The sequence below is a fragment of the Artemia franciscana genome, chromosome 1 (assembly GCF_032884065.1).
Source record: "Artemia franciscana chromosome 1, ASM3288406v1, whole genome shotgun sequence".
Classification (NCBI taxonomy): Eukaryota; Metazoa; Arthropoda; class Branchiopoda; order Anostraca; family Artemiidae; genus Artemia; species Artemia franciscana.
In genome coordinates, this window is record NC_088863.1 from 3,436,562 (window position 1) to 3,459,041 (window position 22,480).

General features: G+C 36.1%; 1 protein-coding gene across 4 annotated transcripts in view; it reads left to right on the plus strand.

The window, feature by feature from the left end:
• LOC136043983 (coiled-coil domain-containing protein 50-like) overlaps positions 1-22,480 on the plus strand; it is a 200,203-nt gene that overhangs the window by 105,391 nt on the left and 72,332 nt on the right. For all 4 annotated transcript variants that reach the window (XM_065729091.1, XM_065729085.1, XM_065729079.1 and 1 more), the window contains one exon: positions 5,310-5,424. In XM_065729091.1, coding sequence (XP_065585163.1) covers positions 5,310-5,424 — 115 coding nt within the window. The remainder of the gene's footprint in view (positions 1-5,309; positions 5,425-22,480) is intronic.

A 22,480-nucleotide genomic window follows, 5' to 3' on the forward strand; every position in this document is an offset into this window, starting at 1 on the left:
TCTATGTTAATCAAAATTGTAAAAAAGAAGGGTCACTATGAAAGAAAAAAAACCCGTTTACTTGCTAAAGGGCCTTTACGCTTATTTTGTTCCTCTTTCGTGGCAGCTGCCAAGCAAGTATAATACGCTCGGCGTGGAGTTTGTCAACTGAGATGTGGAGGTGTGGAGGAAGTGCCTCAAACTAGGTGCAACTGTTAAATCTCCAATATACACACCGGGTGATGGAGAGTGAGCAGCCCCTCTGGTTGCTGTGAGCTAAATGCAACTATTTTTCAAAGAACTGTTATCATGAGTCGTCTTTTTGTGTGCTAACTAATATTAACGTAGAAGATTAGTTTTAAAATTATTTACTGGTGTTTTGCAACTGTTGATTTTAAATAAGCAGAAGTTCTTTTTATTGTTAGTAAAAAGTAGAAGCACAAGAACCAAAAATTTTGCTTCGTAGCCTGTGCATCAAATATTTAAAAAAAAAAAACAGGCTTCTACGCCATAGAAATAAAGATGGTTAGATGCTCTACTTTCTGCCTAATTACCTTCTGGAGGTTCATCTACTTTCTAAGATAGTAAGAAGCCCCTAAATTAGAACTTTACGCTTAACATCTCGTTAGTGCCGAACCAATCTTATACTACATATCTTTGAAACGTATGAAAACAAGAAAGGAAATAATAAATGAAAAAAGAAAAATCAAATAGGTGAAAAACGAGGATTTTGTCAGCCAGTAGCAAAATATGAAAATGAAAATCAAGCAACTATTTCGACAAGGACATCCGCCAAGTCGTCCTCAGTGCTAAAAAAAAAAAAAAAAATAAGAAAGAGGAGAAAGAAAAAAAAACAAAGAAGAAACAACACAAATCTAACCTTTTTAAGTGATCTGTACGAGAGGAAAAATGACACTGGATCAAACAACAAAAACCAACTTGAAATCAAGGAAAGAGAAGTTACCAATTAGATTGAATAAGTATCCTTTGCCTTGCAACAGATTTCGCATGTCTACAATTTCGATTTTCATTAGATATGCTAACAGGTTGTCTTAAATTAGACTGGGCGAAAATATTCATTTTAATATTTTCATTTTAATATATTTTAATATATTTGAGTATTTTAATATTAAATTGTTATTAATTTTGGGCTTAAGGAAATATCTCCCGTGTCTCTATTTATAGCCAAATTTCTATTTATGTTTTTTTTTATCTCAATTGCCTCTTTAAAAGATTGTGGTAGGCCATTTACGGTAGATATTAAAGTTGTCTATTAAAAAGAAGTAAATGGTCAGGATTTTCGTATATATGCTGGGCTAGAGCTGAATCAAAGTTGTCATTTTTATTTTCAATTCTCAGGGACTTAACTATCGAAATTTTGTGTTCATGCAATCGTTCCCCTAGTTGTTGATGGGTCCTGCCAATTTAAAATTTTCCACATGAACACGGGACTCTGTAGACACCACTACCTAGTATATGGTCCGTTTTATCCTTTCCCAAGTTGAAAATTTTTTAACTTTTTGTTCAGTTTTGAAAGAAACAGAGAGATTTTGTTTTTTTTTTTAATTTTCCCAAGTTTGTCGCTGAGTTTCGAGACGCATGGTAATGTAGTGAAAGTTTTTTTCTTAATTGCCAGTGTAACTGAATCAAGGGGGAAGGGCTCCCTATTTTCCAGTTTTACCTTTTTTAATCGTCTATCTATTATATTTTCAATAAGATTGATTGGGTAGCCATTGCAGAATAGAATATCTTTAACGTAATCTAACTCGGACTTTACATGATTACGTGAACATATTTTTATAACCCTATCGACTAAAGATATTACTACCCCTTTTTTTTACACAAGGAGGGTGATTTGACGAGAAATGTAGGTACCGATCATTATGGGTCGGCTTTCTATATATAGAAAATTCAGGGCTAGGAATATTTTTTATAATTAAAACATCCAAGAAAGGGAGCTTTCCTGAATCTTCCAGTTCTATTTTGAATTGAAGATTCGAATCAAAAGAATTCAAAAAATCTTTCAGGGATTCCTGACTATGTTCCCAAACAGCAAGAATATCATCAACGAAACGAAACCAGAGTGTTTTAAGAGGAAACTATTCAAAGCAGCCTGTTCTATGAAATCCATGTAAAAATTTGTCAAAAAAGGAGACCAAACGGTGCCCATGGGTAGGCCCTTAACCCGAAGGAAAAATTTTTCTCGAAACATAAAATGTAAAGAGAACTGGTTGCAAAGACGTACAAGCGTCATTATTGTGTCAATTTCCAAAGTTTTATAATCTGACCAAGCAGAATTTTCCTCTAATTTTCTTTGTAAGGCCTGTTTACATTTATGCACATCGCATGAAGTGTACATGGAAACTGCATCAAAACTAGATCAGATAGTTTTTTCTGTTATACTATGATTTTTCAGCTTCTCAACAAGATCTGTGGAATGTTTTATATAAGATTTCTGTGTTGTTAGAAGAGACTTGAAAATTGTAGCTAAGAATCTTCCTACACCTGTAGCTGAAGAACTATAACATTCTACAATAGGGCGTAACGGAGTATCCTTATGGATTTTGGGTTGACCATAAAATTTTGGGGCTGAACAACCTTTTGGGTAAAATTTTCTGTACATTTGAGGGGTGATTAGTCTATTGTCTTCTAAAATTTCCAATTCTTTTCTCAACTGCTTGGTGTATTTATCTGTGGGATCAGTTTTTATTTCTTTGTAAGTATTTTTATCCAATAAAAGGGTATTTATTTTATTTTGATAATCTGCAGAATCCATAATCACAACTGTGTTTCCTTTGTCCGCTCTTGTAATTACTGTATTTTTATCTTTTTTCAAATTTCGGAGGATTTTAATTTCTTCCTTTGATTGAGTTATAAGCGACCATGACGGCTTATAATAAAAAAAATACTCTTTACTATTTTTCCTCTTAGTAGGTCTGGATTTTCAACTTCACCATGAGAGCTAAAAATACCGGACTTCACACTCGTAATAATTTCATATATATTTACGTGTGTCTGAGCCATTACAAATTTAGGTTCTTTTGATAGAATACTTAGCTCCTTGGGTGTGAAAACCTTGGAGGATAGATTTTCCAAAGGAGAGCCAAGACAAAATCTAGGAAGGAAAATCCGTTTTTGTTGAAAATGTTGAAATTCGAGTTTTTAAACTTTTTTTATAAGTGAGTTTTCGCTAAATTAAAAACGTGTCAGAAAGACCTTTGTGAGACATTTAAAATTTGGAGAAAATCTGGAACGGGTAAAGTCTGATGTAATAAAGATTTGAAGTTAGATATTTTATTACTAAGGACATATCTTTTGAGTCTATCACCTATCACCTATTTGATTTTTGTCTTTTCATTTACTATTTCCTTTCTTGTTTTCATACGTCATGCATAGCCAGTATGGTCTCAGAACGTATTCACATTTCTTTGAAATGAGTCATTATTCTTTGTGTCAATTCTAGTGAAAATCGCCAACACTTCTTGGCTTCAAATCTAGTCTCATTTAATAGTCCATCGTCTTAAAACGTATTTATTAAAGTAAACTTGCTTTCAAAGTTTTTAGAAACTTTTCTCCAACTTTAAAGACAATAGACCCGGTTGTTTCGTGAAAAGCGTTCGCGTAATGCAAGCTGTAACTTGTCTTGTCTTCGTAATAGAATCTGTAAGGAAACGTAAAGAAAAAAAAAGAAAAAGTGCTCGAAACTTTTTTTATTTTTTTATTTTTAGTTTTTATATTTCAGTGAACCTGAAATATAGTGCTACTTGAAAATATGAATTCTTCATGTAAATAATTGGGTATGTTGAAATGAAGTCTTCTTTGCTGGGAACTTTGAAAGAATTCGTTTGAAGTGAAATCTGATAAAATTGTCAAATGCTATGTAACATACAAAGATCTATGCTATATTCGCATGTAATTATACTGCTAAACTATGTAGCTGAAGCCATACAAATAATTGCTGTCCAAGCTGTTGTGCCTTCTTCCTTCTCAATTGTAGATCTTAACCCAGTTTCAATGAAAGGCAAACTGTCACTCAATGCTCGTTGTTCCGCTCCATAACAGTAGTTACTATGTTCAGCAAGCTTTTTAAACTGCTTTTCATTCACCTTATGAATATGAAATGGTATGTTATATCCCTTCAATTCAGATTCCAGCCTCCTTTTGACCGTTCTCTTGCTTTGTCTGCCGTCAAAAAACGCATTGATTGCCAAAAAACATTGGTCATGATGTGCGTAAAGCGTTTTACGCACATGCCACAAAACCACAAAACGTGGGTTCGAAACTCGAAGAACTTCTTACATAAAGGTTCTTTGAGGTATAAACTCTCGTCTAAAAGTTAGTTGGATAATTCACTCTTCTTCTAAAGCTGACGGCATTCAAATGACGGCAATATCCTACTTTGCTTCTCAGTACCTACCCACTCCCGATATTTTTGCTGACGTGGAGAAAGTTATCCGTCAAAGTATCATGTCTTTTCCTTCACTTCTCATATTTGATGGGCAGTCTGATGCTTTATCGTCTTTCATCTCTACTGATTTGTCGCTCATCTGCTATGCAAACGGTATTCTGAATTTGAGTCGTTCCATCCAGTACATTAGCGTGGTTTTTATATCGTAACAATCTGAGTCTGGGAAGCTCAGCCTCGAGTTCCATGCCCACAGGTTTGAAGTTGTTATTTTTCAACTGGGAGCAAGAGCCATCAGCGGACATCCATCTCGGGATCTGCAGGATCAAGGCAGCTGATCACCCTACTTATCTTGGTCTTCCAGTTGACTTGTCGATAAAGCTTACACAACAACTTCCAATAGCCTACATTGACTCGTATCGTGTGCATCCTTTTTCACGAATAACATACGCTTCAACCGTCGTCTTCTTTCGAGACATCTCAAATCTGTTGCCTTATCGTATTATCCGTACATTAAAGCTACTTGGAAATTATTTGTGAATTCAGACAAGTCAAAACTTCGCTTTGTTTTCTTTCGTTTCATGAAATATTTTTTTACTTTGTTCCAAGCAATCATTAACTGATTACTGTATCAGTTAACTGCTTTTTAAAAATCTTATTTTATCCCTCCATTACCTTTTCTCTCAATTGAGCAGAAAGCATGTCTAAAAATCTGTTTTTACACTATCCATAAACATAAACTACATTGAATTCAAATTTAAAATAATAATGTTCTCCTATAATTAATTGCAAATAGATTAAAAATCGAATTTTTGTGTATAATTCGAATGTAAAGTTATTGCAGATCCTGTAAATCTGCGCTAAATCCTTTTTAGGCAAACCTAGGTTCAAAGCGTTTTGTAATGTTAAACATGTTCTGTTTCAGAGAAGAGGCTGATGCTTCTGTCGCTCGTCGATTAGCTGAAGAGCTTGAGAAAGAAGAAGAAGAACAAAGGAGGATGAATCAATTCAGGGATGAAAGAGTTGCTAAGAGAATGCAGGTATTGCTCCTACTTTTTATGGGCTTTTTGTCATTATTGGTAACAAATATAGTGGTTTAATTCTCAAGTTTCTTCAAAGCCATTATTCTTCGTTAACACTCTAGTCATCATAGGAGTTTAAGTTGGGACTCATTTGTGTGTTTTCCTGTAATTTTTGGCTGTTTACCCCAGGAAAACACAAAAAACGGCCTCCTCCCCATTTCTACTGAAGAATTGGAGACTATTATCGGACTTCCGGTTTTGCACCTTTCTTAAAGTTTTGCAATAAATAATCAATATGTTTCCATCTCTAGAAGTTGAACAAAATGATAATTCTTTTTTTAGAAACTACCGCTCAAATCCCTTTTAGGCCAACGATGTTTTAAGAAGCAAAAACATTTGTTTAGTTCACACATAAAAAAGAAGTCAAAAATCCCTCGTGATTTCACCAAGGAAAGAAATCCGTCCATGACCGCAAATTAGTTGACAACTCGAGGGATTAATAACTGAGTTAACTCGAGGGATTAACAACTGAGTTAACAACAAATTAGTTGACAACCCCAGCGATTAACAACAAGTTGACAACTCGAGGGATTAACAACTGAGTTAACAACAAATTAGTTGACAACCCCAGCGATTAACAACTGAGTTAACAACAAACTAGTTGACAACTCCAGCGATTAACAAATAAGTTCATAACGAATTTGTTGACAATTCGAGGGATTAACAACTGAGTTAACAATAAATTAGTTGACAACTCCGGTGATTAACAAATAAATTGACAATGAATTGGTTGACAACTCGAGCAATTAACAACAAGTTGACATAAAATTAGTTGACACCTCGAACGAATTTAGTTGCCTCATCAAGCTTGAACCCTGAGTTGAAAAACTCAACTTCTATATGGGAACCAAGCGAATTGTCGAGTGTTTCCCCGTAAACTCTAACAGCGGTCATGAATGAGGCTCTTTTCGAGAGTGACTATTTAATTGAAAAGCTAATTTAAATTAGTTGTAATTAATCGAATTAGCTAATAAATCTGATCGAATTTTGTGGTTTAATAAATTTAATTTGATCAGAGAATATTATTGACAAGCTGTCTTTATTAGTTAAAGAATTCTGTATACAAAGAAAAAGTACATAAGAATGCTATTTTGGTGATTTCATTTCGTATAAAGGGCATTCAACATAAATTATTGGATCTGGTTCTACCCAATCATTCTTCTATTATCGGCATCTGCTATCCCTTATGAGGAGGAAGAAAAGAAGCTAAGTGTGATGGATCATGTAACAGAGTAAACGTGCACTTTTAAAATATGTAAGAGAAACTGCTGAATCATTGAAACTAGACTTTTCTGAGAATGAATTCACTTCTGTGATTTTTATGCAGATCTATGTGCACCTCTGGAGGTTTCTCTCCCATTTTTTCCATGAATGAAACTTTCATGTGCAAATTAATTTTGGTGATAACCCTCATCTTGACGAAAATTGAGTATTTAGGAACGGCCAGCAATGGTCAAACATAGGCCTATTATATTTTCTCCGAACTCTCCAGTTTTTTGTTGGTTTAGTATTGGGTTGCTCTCTACTAGGCTCACAGTAGCCTCTATATTCCTAGACACAACGTTTTTGAAAACACGCATAAGTCATCGAAACCTGAATACCCTCCCCCCCCCCTTTACGGGGATGTGAAAATTGAATGTAAGTAACAAAGAATTTGTTCATTTTTGTCGTATCATCGCTGTACTTTAACCTGCACTTGGAACCCCTTCCGTCTTACTTGTTTAATCTTAGTAAGGACCAGACGATGTTCTATTCTGCTCGGCACCAGTGGATCTTGAAACTAATTCTGATGGCTAATTTGACCTCTCGATCGAATCCTCTGCTACGATTGACGTAGGGTTGTCCCCTCCTCAACGCCTCGCTCTTTACGCTAAAGTTTTGTATTGTTTTGAAAAGTAGAGTTGTGAGAAATTTAAATTAGATCTAAATTTAATTTAATTTTAAATTTGGTCTCTCTAATTTTGTTATCCCTAAATTAGGAATAAATGGCGATGAATAATTGACGTTATGTACCGAAGATACTGACCAAATAGATAGCACCACTTGCTTCGATATTGTTGTAAGTAAGGATGGTGGATGCAGCGAAGACGTTAGTAGAATCGGGAAGGTGTCGAGAGAATTTTCGGGGCTGATAAAAGTTTGGACGAATAGGAAAATAAGACTTTGAACTAAGAATAGGATATTAGACAGCGTGATAATTATCAAGTATGTACCTGAAACGAGGGTGCTTTGAAAAGGCGGAGAAAACGGTTCTTAGTAGAGAAATTGTGGTTCTAAATAGACAGAGGAACTGTCGAAGATACTTTCATGTTTTCATTTAAACGATTGTATATAAAGCAATAGACTTCACACAAAAACATTATTCGATCTCTCTCTATAGGGGTATACCGAATAAAAAAAAGAAAAAAGAAGAAAAAGATGGTTATATAGCATTTGACGGATGAACAGTGATATGTTGCCAAACATATCAGTGATGTTGTTGAGTAATCCATCGGTGGTCATATCAGTGATGCTGGGTCGGCATGGGGAAGCTGGGTCGGCATGGGGAAGTAAAGAGTAAAGTCCCTAACAGTTGGGGATGTTGGCAAGACCGTATCCAGGGGAAGGGGTAGTTGATTTGAACCCCCCCCCTGAAGTGTTTTCCGACTCGTGAAAACGCGATAAAATTTATATAAATAAATTTTTATGGGTTAAAAAATGGTACCCCACCCCCTCCTCGAAAACACCTTTTGTAGACCTCCCCCGTCCCTCCCCGAAAAATCCTGGATACAACACTGGATGTCAAATAAATAAAAGCTAGCTGTCATTACATGATATTTTCGTCCGGTATTTGTTTTGTTTTTTTTGTCACCACGCTTGAACGGAAAAGATTTTGAAAAGCTGATGTGACATTTCGGCTCTAACCACAATGTGAAGTAATCAAAGAGGGGCAATGTGTCTCTGAGTAGAATACGAATCTGTTATCGTAAAAGCTGAGAGTTTTGTTGGAGGCAACGATAAACAAAGGGCTCACAAGCCATTGTCTTAGAACAAAAGATATTCAGTCTTTCTATGCTGTGTAATCTTTAAATTAATCATGTGTTAAATTGTTTACTTGTGATAAAGGGCCACAAAATTTAATTTGGATCACTACATTTTCAACCAGCTTGGATGAATTCCCTAATACTATGATTCTCAACGTGGGGGTAAAGGCCCCACATGTGGGACTTAACAATATTCTGGTGGGCCATGAACAGGACGTGCACCCTTTGGCTGACATTTTGAAAAAAAAATCGTCACAGAAAAATTTGCATGTGAATATCGTCACAATCATTTGCATTTAGATAGTGAAAAGTGCATGATAGTACTGCAATGACGTTATAATTGAATAACAGATGCTGTATTCAGACAATATTTTTCATCAAACAGTTCGTGGTAACGAACTGTAGTAAGGAGCGACCCGGCTAAAAAAGAACCGAAAGTCTAAAAAATGGAATTTTGATACAAATAGTTACATCAAAAGAATTGCATTTTTATGTTGATTTTAAATATATAAGTTTCATCAAGTTTAATTTTACCCATCAAAGGTTACGAGCCTGAGAATGTTTGCCTTATTTTAGAAAATAGGGAAAACACCCCTTAAAAGTAAAACAATTTCGAAAATTACATCATCAGATTCAGCGTATCAGAGAACCCTACTTTAGAGGTTTCAAGCTCTTATCTACAAAAATGTGGAATTTTGTATTCTTTGCCAGAAGACAGATCACGGATGCGTGTTTATTTGTTGTTTTTTTTGTGTGTTTTTTTCCCAGGGGTGATTGTATCGTCCTAGTGGTCCTAGAATGTCGCAAGCGGGCTCATTCTAACGAAAATTAAAAGTTCTAGTGCCCTTTTTAAGTGACCAAGGCACCTAGGCCCCCTCCCACGCTCTTTTTCCCCAAAGTCAACGGATCAAAATTTTGAGACAGCCATTTTGTTCAGCATGTTCGAATACCCCACTTTTGGGACGACTTAATCCCCCACAGTCCCCGGGGGAGGGGCTGCAAGTTGCAAACTTTAACCATTGTTTACATTTAGTAATGGTTATTGGGAAGGGTGCAGACGTCTTCAGAGGGACTTTTTTGCGTTGAGGGGTGTTTACGTGGGAGGATCTTTCCATGGTGTAATTAATCATGAGGGAAGAGAATTTCCATGAAGGGGCCCTAGGATTTTCTAGCATTATTAAAAATAAACAATGAGAAAATAAACGAAAAAATTTTTCAGCTGGAAGTAAGGAGCAGCATTAAAACCTAAAACGAACAAAAATTATTACGCATATAAGGGGGTTCGTCTCCTCCGCAATACCTCGCTCTTTACGCTACTGTACTTTTAGTGATTTCAACTATTTATTCTACGGCCTTTGTGATTCAGGGATCATTTTAAAGAATTGGCACAAAATTCAAGCTTTAGTGTAAAGAGCGAGGTATTGACGAGGAGGTGAACTCCCTCATATACGTAATAAAAATATACAAATATGGAAGTTCTTTACGTAAGTTAATCTGTAAGTTGCATATATTTATAACTAATAAAAACTTTCGTAAAGAAAAGTTCTAGTTGCCTTTTTAAGTAACCTAAAATTGGAGGGTAACTAGACCTCCTCCCCTACCCCCTTTTTTATTAAAATCGTTCAATCCAAACTACGAGAAAGCCATTTAGCAAAAAAAATAGTTTGCAAATTTCGTTTTAATTGTTCATTTGCGGTGAGCCACAATCAAAACATGTATTAATTCAAAAACGTTCCGAAATAAAATTTAAAAAAGTTTCTTTTTACTGCAAGTAAGGAGCGACATTAAAACTTAAAACAAATAGAAATTATTCCGTATATGAAAGGGGTTGTCCTCTCCTCAACGCCTAGCTCTTTATGCTCAAGTTTTTTATTGTTTTAAAAAGTAGAACTTTATACGGAAGATTTAAATTAAAGTGTTTAATGAATACTTTATGCGAAATATACGGAATGATTTCTGTTCGTTTTAAGTTTTAATGTTGCTCATTGCTTTCATTATAATTTTTTTTGGATTAATTTTCAACAAGCACGAGGAGGCTAAATACAAGACTATCAAACATAATTTTTTTTCTGTTTAAGTTAACTCCAGAGTGACTGTATTATTGCAAAATGAACTAGTTTTTGAGGGATTTCCCGCCACATGATATACATACAGAATTCCATGTGTATGGCAGAGCTCCGCCACGCTTTCCATAGTCTCAAAATGCTTGACACATTCCCTAAAACAGTTGGCACGGTTCTGCTACGCTTGACACATGCCAGCTGGTGTACATGACTTCTGAGAGAGAGTGACACCTGGATAGCTCTAGTAATAATATTTGTAGTTACTGGGGCACCTTGTAGTCTATTCTTTTAATGAATAGTTTGAAACACCTGTCTACTACAATTGTAAGCTGTATACCTCATCTCATGTTCAAAACCTCTTATCCTTTTGTTATTGTTCTACTTTAAACGAAATTGGAACTAAGTCGTTTATTTAACCTAAACTCAATTGGTGTACGAACTTATTCTTATTTGGAAATACCGAGTTTATCGGATATTCTTAGCTGAAGTTTTTTTTATGGCACTTGGTATTAACCAAGTGACATATAGCAATCGCAAATTATGTCGGTCTGTCGGTCCCGGTTTTGCTACTTTAGGCACTTCCAGGTAAGCTAGGACGATGAAATCTGGCAGGCGTATCAGGGACCGGACCAGATTAAATTAGAAATAGTCGTTTCCCCGATTTGACCATCTGGTGGGGAGTGGGGGGCCTGTTAATTCATAAAAAAAGAAAAAAAGAAGTATTTTTAACTTACGAACGGTTGATCAGATCTTAATGAAATTTGATGTTTGGAAGGTCGGGATTTTAAATCCCGACAGGATCTGGTGACATTGGGGGGAGGGGAGTTGATAGGGAGAAACCTAAAATCTTGAAAAACACTTATAGTGGAGGGATCGGGATGAAACTTGGTGGGAAAAATAAGCACATGTCCTAGATACATGATTGACATAACCGAAACGGATCCGCTCTCTTTGGGGCAGTTGGGGGGGGGGTAAGTTAATTCTGAGAAATTAGAAAAAATCAGGTATTTTTAACTTACGAACGGGTGATCGGATCTCAATGAAATTTGATATTAATAAGGATATCGTGTCTCAAAGCTCTTATTTTAAATCCCGTCCGGATCTGGTGACATTGGAGGGAGTTTGGGCGGGGGACCTAAAATCATGGAAAAACGCTTAGATTGGAGGGACCGGGATGAAACTTGGTGGGAAAAATAAGCAGAAGTCTTAGATATGATTTACATAATTGTAACGGATCCGCTCTATTGGGTGGGGGAAGAGGGTTAATTCTGAAAAATTAGAAAAAAGACGTAGTTTTAACTTACGAAGCAGTGATCGGATCTTCATGAAACTTCATATTTAGAAGGACCTCGTAACTCAGATCTCTTAGATTAAATCTCAACCGGATCCAGTGTCATTATGGGAGACATTTGGGGGGACCGGGAATCTGAGAAAATATTTAAAGCGGAGAGATCAGGATGAAACTGGATGGGAAGAATAGGAACCTGTATAAGATACGTGACTGACACGTATTGGGTGTCAATCACTCCACCCACTTGGGTGGAGTGGGGGGGTTAATTCGGAAAAATGAGGCATTTGTAACTTACGAACGGGTGACCAGATCTTAATGAAATTTAATATTTAGAAGGATATTGGGCTTTAAAGCTCTAATTTTGAATTCCAACAAGATCCTGTGACATTGGGGGGAGTTGGAGGGGAAAACCGGAATTCCTGGAAAACGTGAAAAATGGGGTATTTTTATCTTACGAATAGTTGATCGGATCTTAATGAAACTTGATATATATAAAAGGATTTTACGTCTCAGATGCTCCATTCTCGACTCGAATTGGATCAGGGGACATAGGGGGTTGGAGGAGGGAAACAGAAATCTTGGAAAACGCTTAGAGTGGAGAGATCGGGATGAAACTGGATGGGAAGAATAAGCACAAGTTCTAGATACGTGATTGACATAATTGGAACGGGTCCGTTCTCTTTGGAGGAGCTGGGCGGTGTTAATTTGGAAAAATTAGAAAAATTGAGGTATTTTTAACTTAAGAACGGGTGACCGGATCTTAATGAAATTTTTTATTAGAAGAAATTCATGTCTCAGAGCTCTTATTTCAAATCCCGACCAGATCTGTTGACATTGGGGGGAGTTGGAGGGGGAAATCTTGGAAAACGCTTGTAGTGGAGGAATTGGGATGAAGCTTGGTGGATAGAATAAGCAAATGTCCTGGATACGTGATTGACGTAACCGTACTGGATTCGCTCTCTTTTGGGGAGCTGGGGGGAGGAGTTCAGTGATTTGGCGAGTTTGGTGCTTCTGGACGTGCTAGGACGATGAAAATTGGTAGGCGTGTCAGGGAGCTGCACAAATTGACCTGATAAAGTCGTTTCCCCAGGTTCGGTCATCTGGGGGGCTAAAGGGAGAGGAAAAATTTGAAAAAATGAGGTATTTATAACTTACGAGTGGGTGATCGGATCTTAATGAATTTTGATATTTAGAAGGACATCGTGACTCAGAGCTCTTATTTTGAATCCTGACCGGAATTAAGCCTCTGATTTTCCTTTTAAATCAATCTATTGATTCTTAGAATTTTGTTAGAGCTCATACCATATGAGCTCTTGGCTCTTAGCTCTTCTTGCCTCGTCACAAGTGCCATATGATCTCTTAGCTTTTGTTTTTCTTGCTGTTAATAGTTTATGGACTGAAAACTTTTCTTCTGCATGTTGACTTCCCAATTAAATGAAATAAATGAAAAGCAAATATCTTTACCTTAATTTTTGTGAGCTATTGAAATTTAGTAAATAGCTACTAAAAGTAGCTTCCAAAAAAATGCTACTAAAAATTGTTGATAAGCGCTTATGAAGTGCTTCCAGACAAACTTACCTGAAAAATTGGACAGAAATAGGATAAGATTTATCCGTATATAGATGACTGGTAACTATACCATTTAAATCAAATTTGAAACTGAAGATTCTAAGGAAAAGTGTCGTTTCATTTTATTTGAACCCCTCGTCAGAAGATAAGATTCCTCCTTACAGACCTAAAGGATTTTATACTGCTGTGTCGTCATATATCCTAACGCATTCGGGGTGGGGGGGGGGGGGTATGACAAAAAAAAAACTTTTAAAAATGTATAAAAAATTGGTTAATATCATTTTTGTTGCGTTTTTAAAAGTCAGACAAACATTTCGGGGGGGAGGGGCAAATATTTCAAAACTAGCGGTTGGGGTGGCGCTTCGCGCCCCCCCACCAAGCCCCTCAGCGCGCGCAAGTCGTTACGCGCCATTGTAATTGTGTCCCTGTGTCCCACTTGTGAATATAGATATATATATATATATATATATATATATATATATATATATATATATATATATATATATATATATATATATTTTTAACTACGTAAAACTTGCGAATGTACAACATTCTTGGCTGTCCCATTGTCTGTGCATATAAATAGATTGTCAGGTTTACCGACTCTTGAACATGCAACATATAATTTTCCATGGGAAAAACAATCTGTATTCAGATCTATACCTCATTATTCTAATGATTGCCCTTGAGCTTTGTTAATGGTGATTGCTAATCGAACATTCCCTGTGTCCCTGTCGTCATTTATATATCCCCCTGTGCCCCCCGGCGTCCCCGTTGTTGTTGTTTCCCTGTGTCCCGGTCGTCATTTGTGTCCCGGTGTCCCAGTTTGTAATTTCTCTTTGAGTGTCGCGGTCGTCATTTATATTCCCTGTGTCGCGGTGTCCCGGTCGTCATTTTTGTCTCGGTCGTCATTTGTGTTCCAGTGTCCCGGTCTGTAATTTCTCTTTGAGTGTCCTGGTCGTCATTTATATTCCCTGTGTCCCGGTCGTCATTTGTGTCCCGGTGCGTTGTTGATGGTGATTGCTAATCGAACATTCCTTGTGTCCCGGTCGCTTTCTCTTTGAGTGTCCCGGTCGTCATTTATATTCCCTATGTCCCGGTCGTCATTTGTGTCCCGATGTCCCGGTGTGTAATTTCGTCAATCAACAAACATGACGTCAGTTGACACACAAACTTGACGTCACTTGACACACAGACAACTTATTTTTATATATATAGATGTCCCGGTGTCCCGGTCGTCATTTGTGTCCCGATGTCTCGGTGTGTAATTTCGTCAATCAACAAACTTGACGTCAGTCGATACTCAAACATGACGTCACTCGACACACGCACACCCACACACACACACAGACAACTTATTTTTATATATATAGATAGATAGATTGGAAATACGTTCTTCTAACCTAGTGGAGACGCTTGAGGAAATGGTTTCTCATGGAGTCATTCATGGGTGCCAATAAGCTGAGTTTTAGGGGGGCGGGGCTAACCTGGTCTAATCGGCACTTCCAATGCTTTATAATAGTATACATCCAATGCACTTCCAATGCTGTATAATGCTGTATAAATCTCAAAACAAAAAATTTTAAAATATAAGGGAGCGACATTCAGCCAGGGGAGCTGGTTTTTTTTTTGTTTTTTTTTTTTTTTTGCTCTTTCCAGGGATGATTAAGCCAATAGTCCTAAAAGAGGTGAAGTTAGATCATTTGAATGGAAATAAAAGTTTTATTGCCCTTTCTAAGTGACCAAAAAGATAAGAGCCCCGCCCCACGCTGTGTTTTCCCAAAAGTCGTCCTATCAAAGTTTCGAGATAGCCATTTTTTTCAGTATAATCGAAAGGTCCGTTAAAAATGCCTTTGTGGATGAAAAGACCCCTCACAGGATCCTGGGGAGGGGCTGGAAGTTATGGGGTCACCCATTGTTTAAACACAGTAGCCCAGTTGTTATTGGGAAGCATACAGACATTTTCCATTGGGGGAGGGGAGGGAGTGTTTTCTAGGAGAATTTATTGTTCAGGGGGGGGGCTACGGAGGTGAGCTTTTCGAATAAAATTTTATACTGGTAAAATTTCCTAGAATTCATATACGAAATTCGTTTTATTTATCTTGCTTTCTCTTTGGTAACTTAATTTTACGTATGGAGATTTTTTTAGGGGAATTTCCTGGGGAAATTTTCAACGAGGTTGTAATTCTCTTGGATATTTTGATGAAGATGGGTAGGGACATTTTGTGGCAGAAATTAGCCATGGGGGAATTATCACAGGAAAAATCCTCTAAGAGGAAATTTTCCAAGGGGAAAACTTTTTATTTGACAGGGGGAAGGATTTACGGAAAAATGCTCCATACAGGGAGAATTTCTGGCATGACTTGAAAAAGAGATCAGATGTAAAATAAATAACCTGTCTTTTTTCAAGTGAAAGCAGGCTAAGGAGAATTTCAAGTAGAAACATCCGCAAGAAATTTTCTAGGGGGATTTGCAGCAAGGATGAAACTGTTGGGGTGGGGGGAGAAGGGTAGTTTGAGGATTGTACGCGGGAGGATCTTTCCATGGAGGAATTTTTCGTGGGGGAGGAGATATTTACATGGAAAGGGAGGTGGATTTCTCGGCATTCATTGAAAAACAATCAGAAATTAAGTAAAAAAAAAACAATTTTTTTTAACTTAAAAGTAATGAGCAGTGTTAAAACTTAAAACGTACAGAAATTATTTGGTTCATGAAAGTGGCGTTCCCCTCCTCAATATCCTGCTTTTAGAGCTAAAGTTTGACCGTTTGTCCCAACGCTTTAAGAAGGACTTTTGAAACACAAAGGCCGTTAAATTAGAATCAGAAGGTTTTTTTGTTAAAGTACAAAAAAACTTAAGCTTAAAGAGCAGGGTATTGAGTGTGTTCTATATACACAGAATAATTTATCTTCATTTTTACGTTGCTAATTACTTTCAGTTGAAAATCTTCGATTTAATTTTATGTCAACAGAATTGGGTTGCCACATCTAGAATCAAGAGTTAGGTTCGAGCAAAATATTCCTGGCGATGATTATCGTGTTTGCTCTTGCTATACCAGGAACGTTTTGCTACGCTCTGTTGGCCCAGTTTTGACGCAAGAAATCTGTATTTTGGCCGTTATTATTGACTCCGGATAAAATTTGTGTGCAAAGGTGAATTGGTTCCGAAAAAAGAATCAAAACTGTTTTTATCGGCTTGGAATGGGATGGCGACCGTTTTTGGTATAATCATGGAGTTATACTAATCGGTTATCTCCAAACAGGAAAAGCCATTGCAAGAGCATATGTTATGCATCATTACTTGACAAGCTGGAGGTAGAAACTGTGAAAAAAAATTTTAAATTTGAAGAAAAACGATTTCTGTTTCCCCAAGACAATGCGCCATCTTTTACCTCAGCAATTGTCGTGGCAAATGTCCATGAATTGCCGTTTGATCTGCTTGACTACCATCCTTACTCACCGAATTTTGTAAATTATTTTTGTTCCCTAGTCTAAAAACTGCGCACGGAGGACTGAGGTTTGCATCATAAGGAGGCCATCGCCCTCATAAACAATTATTTTGCAGAGAAACACACTGAAGAGTATTTGAACGGGTTAAAGAGAGAGGATGATCGCTGGGAAACGTGTAGTTAAGATTTACTAACTGTAAATCCAAATCAAATACATTGTATCAAAAAGTCAATTATTTTCTGCTGTTAAAAAAAATGGTTTAGGATAAATATGTTAAAGAATTACATAAATAATGAAATTTTCAATAAAAAAAAACTCACTAAAATTAATTATTAGAAAAATAATAAATTCCACGATTCTGAAATGCTCGCAGTTTAGGATCTCAACACTTGACAGGTTCTCAAGAGTTATTAACCCACCCTTGAGATATTAACTCTGAGATATCCTTTTTTGGCAATTTGTTTGAAAATCTTTTATTTTAAAAATACTCAAAATTAGAGCAAGTAGCTATTATATATATTTTGACTTTTCTAGCCCCTCACTCTAAACACTTGCTTGATTTCATTGACTAAGCCTTTTCATCAACCTATATTGAGTCATCTATCTTCATCAGATGAGGCTCTTTACCCGTGGATTTGAGCTCGACTTCATAATTTCAGCTCGGCCAGGAAAAAATGCTCGACTTGATCTACCTCCATCGACTCATTGACTAAGCCTCTTCATTTACCTATAATGACTTATCTATCGTCATCAAATGAGGCTCTTTACCCAGGTATTTGAGCTAGACTTCATAATTTCAGCTCGGCCAGCAAAAATTGCTCGACTTGATCTACCTTCACCGATTCATTGACTAAGCCATTTCATCACCCTATATTGACTTATCTATCTTCATCAAATGAGGCTCCTTACCCATGGATTTGAGCTCGACTTCATAATTTCAGTTCAGCCAGCAAAAATTGCTCGACTGCATCTACCTCCATCGACTCATTGACTAAGCTTCTTCATTTACCTATATTGACTTATCTATCTTCATCAAATGAGGCTCTTTACCCAGGTATTTGAGCTAGACTTCATAATTTCAGCTCGGCCAGCAAAAATTGCTCGACTTGATCTACATTCATCGATTCATTGACTAAGCCATTTCATCACCCTATATTGACTTATCTATCTTCATCAAATGAGGCTCTTTACCCAGGTATTTGAGCTAGACTTCATAATTTCAGCTCGGCCAGCAAAAATTGCTCGACTTCATTGACTGAGTCTCTTTCCCCATAAATTGATTGCGTTTTGGAAGGTTCCACATTGAACTTTGAAAGGAAATTTGAATACTAATAAATCGTATATGATTGAAAGTCTACTTGATAGCCAAATAGCTTCCTCATTATTCATTATGTCATCACTAAATCCAAAGGCTTTATTCTGTGCATGAACGATTCATCTTTATCATCGAAAGACTTCTCATGCCTAGACTAGTCGTTTAAGTTTTGTTTTTACATTTTTTATAAAACTTGGTAACCGCAGCAAATGCCCTGCGAAGGATTGGCTGAATTTAAAAGGTTGGATTTGTCCCGGTGCTATGAGTGTTCACTATGAGGGCCCGGCCCTCATAGTGATACCGGGGTGGACCTTTCACGAGTTTGTCTAATCAAAACTATGACTGTAAAAAGCCCTGCAGTGTAATCATGAGGAGTAGCAACCCTCGTGTAAATTGTTTGACTACATTTTTGGCATACGTTTCTTTGTCGATGCTCGTAAAGATTGCACCGAGGGGAATGCCTTCAACAATTTTTTAAGTGGTAAGGAATGATTTGGAGTATTTGTTAAGACTGAATTACCTTTCGATGTGGGGGAATTAAAATAAAGACGGAGACTTTGCTACTTAAAAAAAAGTGGCAAGGGAAATGCATAAACAAATTTCCGAGTATTTCAGTTGTATACTCAATAAATAGTTTTCTTCGGATGCTTTCTGAAACTGAAACAATCAAATGTTTTGTTTGAACAGAAAGGCTCAAACAATTGTTTCAAAGAATTGGATTTATTATCCTGAAGTAAAATTTAGATAGTTGTTTTGGATCGGTTCGGCTTGTCTGATAGATATGGACTGGAGGTATGGTAGGTATGGCACAGAAAAGCCTTAGAAAACGATATTCTTGACGAATTAATGTGGTTCACTTGGCGTTTCGGACAGAAAGCCTCAAGCAGTTATTTCGAGGAATTAGATTGATTATCCTGAATTAAAATTTAGATAGTTGTTTTGGTTTGGCTTGATGCGGCTGGAAGATATGAACTGGTTGCATAGAAAAGCCTTAGAAAACGATATTTTTAACGAATTAATTTGCTTTACTTGTCGTTTTGAACAGAAAGGTTCAAATAGTTATTTCAAAGAATTAGATTGATATCCTCAATTAAAATTTAGATAGTCGTTTTGGGTTGGATTGATGCGGCTGGAAGGTATGAACTGGTTGCACGGAAAAGCCTAAGAAAGCGATATTTTTGACGAATTAATGTGGTTTTCATAGATCACCACACGTCTTCTTTTGTGGATAAAATACAATTGAGAAGAAGGAAGAACAGTATAAAACTATTTAGCCAACTTGAAAACAGATTGTAATTCTGGAAAATATTCTGCCCGTTGGAAATCTAATCCACCCTGTTTTTCAATTAAATAAAAAAAAAACAGGTTTTTTTTCTGAAAGTAAGGAGCGACATTAAAACTTAAAACGAACAGAAATTACTCCGTATATGAAAGGGGCTGTTCCTTCCTCAACGCCCTGCTCTTTACGCTAAACTTTTTGTTTGACTCTTTCTCTCAACTCAACTTTTTAAAACAGTGAAAAACACTAAAATTCCACAATTTTGTAGATAGCAGCTTGAAACTTCTACTTTAGAGTTCTCTGATATGCTGAATCTGATGGTGTGATTGTCGTTAAAATTCTATAACTTTTAAGGGGTGTTTCTCCCTATTTTTTAATATAAGGCAATTTTTCTCAGGCTCGTAACTTTTGATGGGTAAGACGAAACTTAATGAAACTTATATATTTAAAATCAGCATTAAAATGCAATTCTTTTGATGTAACTATAGGTATCAAAATTCCACTTTTTAGAGTTTCGGTTACTATTAAGCCAGGTCGCTCCTTGCTACAGTTCATTACCACGAAGCGTTTGATAATTTGCAATGCAAACGTCCTTTTAGCTGCTATTCTTCTTTTTATTTTTCTGTTACCAATTAAGCAGCTTTCACACGGCGCGCATAATTTTCGGTGCTTAGTGATTAAGTTACGCTATTTTAAATTCGCACTTAATCAAGTCGTTGGACACTAAGTTAACGTGAAAATCTATAAAACCATCAAAACCGTCGTCTAAAATCATTACAATTGACATATGAAAACTATTTAAAAATAAAAGTTGAGAATGGAGATTCAAGGTCTGGTGGTTATCTTATGGTTATCGCAGCAGGATGGCTTGTAATGAAAAGATGGCGTTAAAGCCTTTCAATTAAAAGTTGAGTTATTTGTTTATAAATTTTATTAATCTAGAAATCCCATTTCATTCCCACTATGTTGACTTTCCGTAACGTAACGTAAACTTACATAATCTAAAATTTTATGTAGAGCTTCAGTCTGCTTGTCTTTGTCTAAGTTTCCTGCGTAAAAAAAATCTTTTTCCTGCTGGAAAAAGATTCCTGCGTAAAATTACATTATGTAACTTCTCAAGTTTCGCTACTAGGGAAGGTTCTACCGTGTAGTTTGAAAACACCATTACGATACTCTTTGACTAATGTGTTGATTCTGCTATTTGTTTTTATTTTTTGATTCAGAGTTTATATTCAAATAAGGACAAGAAGGAAACACCTTGGAAGCGTTTTCAGTTATGTTCATAATTCATTTCTAATGTGTAGGAATAGTGATGAAAGTCTGATCCACTTCTTGGCATTGTGCAAAGACCTGAACCAGTTGGGGCTTAAGCTATTTATTGTTCATTGATTAAAAAACTTCTACCACAAAATAATTTTTTCTTAGAAAAGTAAAGAAATGCATTAAACCATAAATGAGCAAAAATAAAATAAAATAATCTACTAAGCGTGAAACTACCACAAATCAGCATCGATAATTAAATGAAAACCCAAAACGAACACAGATTACCATAAAAAGCGATCAAAACTCAAAAATAGCAGAAATTAACATGAGTAGGGCTCAAAACCTATGCCTTCCCAAGGCCAGGACATAAATTTGCACTTTACTGAAAAAAATACAAATGAATGTGCATTGTCAGTTTTATATACATACGCTGATATTTGTTCCTTCAATGTTAAAAATATTTGATTTATTATAAGTTATAAAAGTGGAAACATTTAATATTTTAAATACCTCCTCTAGTAGACCTGAAACAGTAAAAATTGATAACCATTTGACAATTCTATCTATGCTCTTTGACAACTTTTGATTACAAAATAGATAGAATGACAACATTCTATCTATGCTTTTTGACAACTTTGACAACTTGGATTGTCATTGCAGGTCACTCTGCTTCATCAACCATACGATCATCATCAGAATCTTGAATCTCCATTCTGCGTATTATTTTTTTTAAGACCCCCTTTCAGACAGAGTTAAATGAGAGATCTGTAATAACGTTTTGTACATTTTAAATTCAAGACAGTATCCATAAGAATTGTCGAAAATAAAACAGTTCAAAATAGGGATGAAACCTTTTTATTGACAGTGAATATACATAAAATTATTTAACTGGATATTTCGAACACATATACAGTGCTCATCATCAGCAGTAAAACTAAAGACATGAATAAAAATAAACAAAATTTACCTAATAAACTAATTACACATAGAATTAGGTATAACTTTAGTTATACGTATTACTTATTAGGTATTAGGTATAACTTATTAGGTATAACTTTAGTTATAACTTTAGTTTTTTTAATTTATAAAAAAAAGAGCAGAATTAAACTTTATAACCAACTTAGCGAAGATTACTGATCATGATATAGCCAACTGATCATGAGAACAGGGACTTGGTGCCCTGTCAAGGGACTTTTGGGGGTGAAAAAGGGACCAAAGTGGGAAGAGATTTTGATTATCGTTCCTAGTCAAAACATTCCTTTGCTCCTTTGCTGGTTTGTTAGTTCTTTCTAAACTACAACGGTGTAACCAAGACACCAGTACAACAAAATTTGTGGAGAAGCTATATTATCTAAAGAGGGTCTTTCAAATATATCATACTTTAGTTTTCAAATATACCATGGTCCCAAATAAGGAATTTTAGGGACCTTTGAGGGATTTAAGGGATTTTCAGCATAAAAAGAGACTTAGAAGGGACTTCGGCCAAAAAGAAAAGACTTTTAGAGATTATTTCCGAGCTCTTTATGGGCCATTTGCATAATTTGGTATCTTTATTCCTGGATTGATCATACCATTTTCGGGGCATATTCTGGGACCTCTTAGTCATTCTGATTAAAATAGTTACTTGTTAGCTTTGATACGAAACCAAGAGGGATGTTTGGCACTGAAGAGGTTGTGGTTTACCAATCAAGAAACCAGAAACTTTAACCCTCATCGAACAAGTCCTCCCCACCTTTCTGCGACCATCACTTAAATGAAATGAG